General features: G+C 43.8%; 1 protein-coding gene across 3 annotated transcripts in view; it reads left to right on the top strand.

Annotated features, from left to right (window-relative positions):
• Positions 1-4,513, top strand: part of PCYT1B (phosphate cytidylyltransferase 1, choline, beta) — a 114,788-nt gene that overhangs the window by 29,066 nt on the left and 81,209 nt on the right. For 2 of the 3 annotated variants that reach the window (XM_008065820.1, XM_021716417.1), the window contains exon 1: positions 1,148-1,476. The exons of the other annotated variant lie outside the window; for it this stretch is intronic. In XM_008065820.1, the coding sequence (XP_008064011.1) occupies positions 1,360-1,476 (117 nt within the window). In that variant the 5' untranslated portion in view covers positions 1,148-1,359. Of the gene's footprint in view, positions 1-1,147; positions 1,477-4,513 lie in introns of those variants that run through there. 3 annotated transcript variants of the gene reach the window in all.

The raw sequence follows: 4,513 nt of genomic DNA on the forward strand, positions 1-4,513 counted from the left end.
GCAGTTTCTTTTCTTTTTTTGAGTTGGAGTCTCACTCCGTCACTCAGACTGGAGTGCAGTGGCCGCTCCCGGCCACCGCAGCCTCGACCTGCTGGGCTCCGGCGATCCTTCCGCCTCAGCCTTCCGAGTAGCTGGAACTACAGGCGCGCACTACCACGCCCGGCTAGTTTTTTATTTATTGAAGAGATGAGGTCTCGCCAAGTTGCCCAGGCGGGTCTCGAACCCGCGGGCTCAGGCCATCCACTCACCTCGCCTCCCAAAGCGCGGGATTACAGCATGACTTTCTTAAAATGTGGATGTTCCTAGACAATTTAGACATCATCTTTAACATCACATTTGGGGTGTTTCTGTCATTGCCATGAGCTTTTGACTGAGAGCAGGGTGCTTAGGGAATGGGACCCAAGAGTGGTAAAATGGGAGCAAAAGAATAATAGACCACAGCATGGAACAGTGTAGTGAAGGGCAGACAACAGCAAGACTTCCTTGAGGAAACTCAGAATAGCTGAGGAGGAAGGAGAGTGGCTGAGGGAGAAAGCAATTGAGGGCAGCCAGAGATGGAAGGCAGGCTGTCAAAGACAATCTATCTCCTTCAAAGTTCCTCCTAGGGAAGCCCCAGGCATAGGCTCCAGAGCTACACAAGACCTCAGGGGATCTGCCAGTGTTTGTGTTGCATGTAGCCCAGGGGGTGAACACTCAGGTGCCCACAGTAAATGACCGGAGAGGCCCTCGGAGGCCAGCTGGCAATTGGCACAGTGAGTTTAGACTCAAAAGTGGCTTTGTCTTCAGGATGACTTCTATTTGGCAAATATCCTGACTACGGTACATCATACATCCATGCCACGGACAAGGTCCCTTTCTAGTGGAGGTCTGCTATGCTCTTTCTCAAGGCGTCCTGGGCCCCTCAGGAAGCGGTTTTATCTTATCTGGGTAGTGCAGCCCGGCTCCCTTGCCCAGAAAGGACGGAGACCTTTGCAACCGAATTAAACAGACGAAACAAAAGCAGCAAGTTCGGGCCCGTGGGTACGGCCGGCCAGCCAATGGGGCCCGGCCGCTCCCCGGCGGAGTGGTACTATGATGACAGTAGCCAACCAGCGCGCTCCATGCAAATGAGGATACTGTATCCCGCACCAGCCGCTTCAGTGCCGTCTGGTTGTTATAGTGATAAACTGAGGCCTTGCCTCTTGGCTTCTCCGAGAAAGAAAGGGGCGGGGGGTAACCTCTTTACTTCCCCCAGGGAAGACAGAAAGAAGGGAAGAAGGGGGATGGGTAGGGAAGGGAAAAATACGTGACAAAGAAAACATTCTCTGCCTGGGAGGAGACTTACAGAGGGTGTAGAGCTGGAGGGAGCAGTCACTGGCCATGCCAGTACTTACCACTGATGCTGAGTCAGAAACAGGTATCCCAAAATCCCTTTCCAATGAGCCTCCCTCAGAAACCATGGAGGAAATAGAGCACACATGCCCACAGCCTCGACTGGTAAGTAAAGACAAAGGATGCAAATGTATGCGTGGCTATGGCATAAAAGAGTTCCTTATGCGCCCGCAGCCAGCGAGGAAAACGATGCTTGGAGGATTTTCATGTAAATGAGAAGGGAGCTACCGCCTAATCCTTCTCAGCTGTTTATACTTAGCTTCTATACCGGGCGCTGCTCTCAGCTTACAAAGCATTATTGTATTGGCTGGGTAGGAAACGGACTGCTTGGGATATGCTGTGTTTTTGTGCTTTGGGAGGAGGGGATGTCCTTTTTCCTTGTAGGTGTATATCGTCTGAAGGTAAAATTCCTACAGTGCAATTTAAAAATGGTATTCTGTTCACAACGCTTGGGACGAGTCCCTTAAGTTTTAAATTCTAGCTAAGGAATGATTCGTTTCTCAACTGATTTTTGTGCCTACTGCCAATTTGGGAAAATGAAAACGACATGGAAGCAAAACTTCCCCATTCGTTTGAAAATTTCAAAATAAAAAAATGAGTAAGAGTCACTCAATGATGTATTTAGAAATAATGTGCATTTAAAATGAATTGTAAAACATTTCCAGAGTGTGCTATGAGGGTTTCTCTTTAGGTAGTGGAAACCTGGGGAAGCTACATTTATTTAGAAAGGGGCTGCATGCCTTTAATAATGAAAGTGTGGAAACCGGGCACTCAGAGCTTCCTTCCATCTCAGTAACTGGTGTCCCAAATTTGATCAGTCTTTCTGCCACTGGTCATGATCTCTTAGGTAGACATAAAACTTTGTTCTCAACCACCTCAGTATGTGTCCTCAAGGAATAAAAACACCAAATGGGTGGTGGGTTTTCTATGACCTGAAGTCTAGCGGAACTTGTGGAGATCTCTCTTTGAACCCTTAAATCCAAAAGACACACTAGTTAAAGCTATGCTTTCTTCAGCAATTTTTCACAAGTTAAAAGGTACAATATTTTGATTGACTGTGGAGTTTGACCCCAGAGTTGTTTTTTTTTTTTGAAGAATTTTGTGATGCAGCATTTTCTGTGAACCCCTAAAATGAGGGCTCACAGATTCCAAGGCCAACCCATCATGGAAGGGTTAGTAAGAGTTCAAAAAAGCAGACTTAGAACAACTTCCTAAAAAGCACACAAACAGAAGAAGTTATATTAGAGCCCTGTGGACTTTTATTCACTATGTTTTCACTTTTTAAAATATATTTTCTTAGGGAAGTTTAATATTAACTGCTCCCTAGCACTTTGGCCATTTACTGAATGACATATACAATGTAGTATCTATGTTTTTATGGGGTACAATCCATTCCAATAAGTTTGTTACTAAGCGATTCATTTGAGCTACTAAACGGCTCATGGTTTAGCACTGAAAAAAATGACCACTAAAAGTATGTTACAGGATCACTTTGTGTGTGTGTGTATATATACACACACACACACATATAAAGTATTTTATAAAGTATTTTACAAGATTATCATACACACACACACACATATATATAATGAGAGAGAATGACAGAGAGAGAGAGAGAGAGAGAGAGAGAGAGAGAGAGAGGGAGAGAGAGGGAGAGAGAGTGAGGGAGAGAGAGACTCCCTATGTTGTGCAGGCTGGCTGCAAACTCCTGGGGCTCAATCAATCCTCCTGCCTCAGCCTCCTTGGTGGCTGGAACTATAGTCTCCTGCCACCACACAAGGTCAAAAAATATATTTTAAAGTAACTTCAATGTTTGAATCTGCATCACACAGCTTCCTGACCGAGGTAAAGGGCAGAGGAGAGAAAGGAAGCATCCAGCTCCAGATTATGTATCATTTCAGTCTTTTTTTCTTTTCTCTTCCGTTCCTTTCACCTTTTAGCTATTCTGCTCCTTGGTTGTTTCTGCATGAGAAAAATTAAGGGAAGGAAAAAAGTTCAAGTTACTTTGGACTTTCACTTGTGACAGCTCATTCCAGATGGTAACTCGCAAGGACCATGCACTTCCCACTTGTTTTAGAAATAAAACAGATTCAGAGAGGGTAAGCAACTTCCCCGAGGGTCACATTGCTTTCAAAGGGAAGAGCTGGTATTTGAACCCAGAGCTCTACACCTGACAAATGGAGTATCTTTTTCCTATAACACACTCATAAATGAGATACATTTCCTTTCCATATTTGTAGCAGTTCTGTAAAAGTGTGTGTGTGTGTGTGTGTGTGTGTGTGTGAGAGAGAGAGAGAGAGAGAGAGAGAGAGAGAGAGAAAGAGAGAGAGAGAGAGACACGTGCCACACACAGGCATGATAGAGATGTACAGAAGTTGAACTGTTGAAGCAATTGCTTTGATCTTCTTTGATAAAAATTTTCCATGTAGTTCATCATCATCTTGGGCTACTGAAAATTGGCTCTGTTTAAATAGGGACTTGCAACCAATTTATAAACTACTAAATTTTTTGAAGTGTCTTTTATCTTATTAACTTTGATCATTGTAGGGTTATATGAGAAATTTAGATTTACATTTCATAGACCAACTTTTCCTTTGCTAATGATTTATTTTAATAATTAAGGCACATGTTAACTACTTAATAACAAAGTTTGTTGATGAAGAAAGTGAGTAGCAAATGAAAATATGAAATTAATATTTATTTTTATGGCTTTTAGTAGTTTCTATTGATTTTTTTTAGCTTTGCTAATATCTTCATATTCCAAATAATATACATTCTATGTTTCTCTCAGCGCCCAAGCATATCATCCCAAATCACATGTGGGTCACTGACACTACAGCCATCAGCAGAGTGTGGCTATTGAGTTGCTTAAATAACTTTGCAAAGTGCATGAAAGATTTGCAAGAGGTCTGCTTAGGAATGAAACTCCACACTTGGATTTACTTTCAGAGTGCAGGCTCCTTCTCTCAGTTGCTGAAATTATGGAGGGGGAGGTGCTGGCATACCTGAATAAATAGGACTTTGCCGGGCTTGGTGGCTCAGCCTGTAATCCCGCGCCTTTGGGAGGCTGAGGTGAGTGGATTGCCTGAGCCTGCGGATTCGAGACCCGCCTGGGCAGCGAGACCTCATCTCTACAATAAAT

Source organism: Carlito syrichta, unplaced genomic scaffold, assembly GCF_000164805.1.
Source record: "Carlito syrichta isolate Samal-C Ts95f unplaced genomic scaffold, Tarsius_syrichta-2.0.1 Scaffold308807, whole genome shotgun sequence".
In the NCBI taxonomy this organism is placed as follows: Eukaryota; Metazoa; Chordata; class Mammalia; order Primates; family Tarsiidae; genus Carlito; species Carlito syrichta.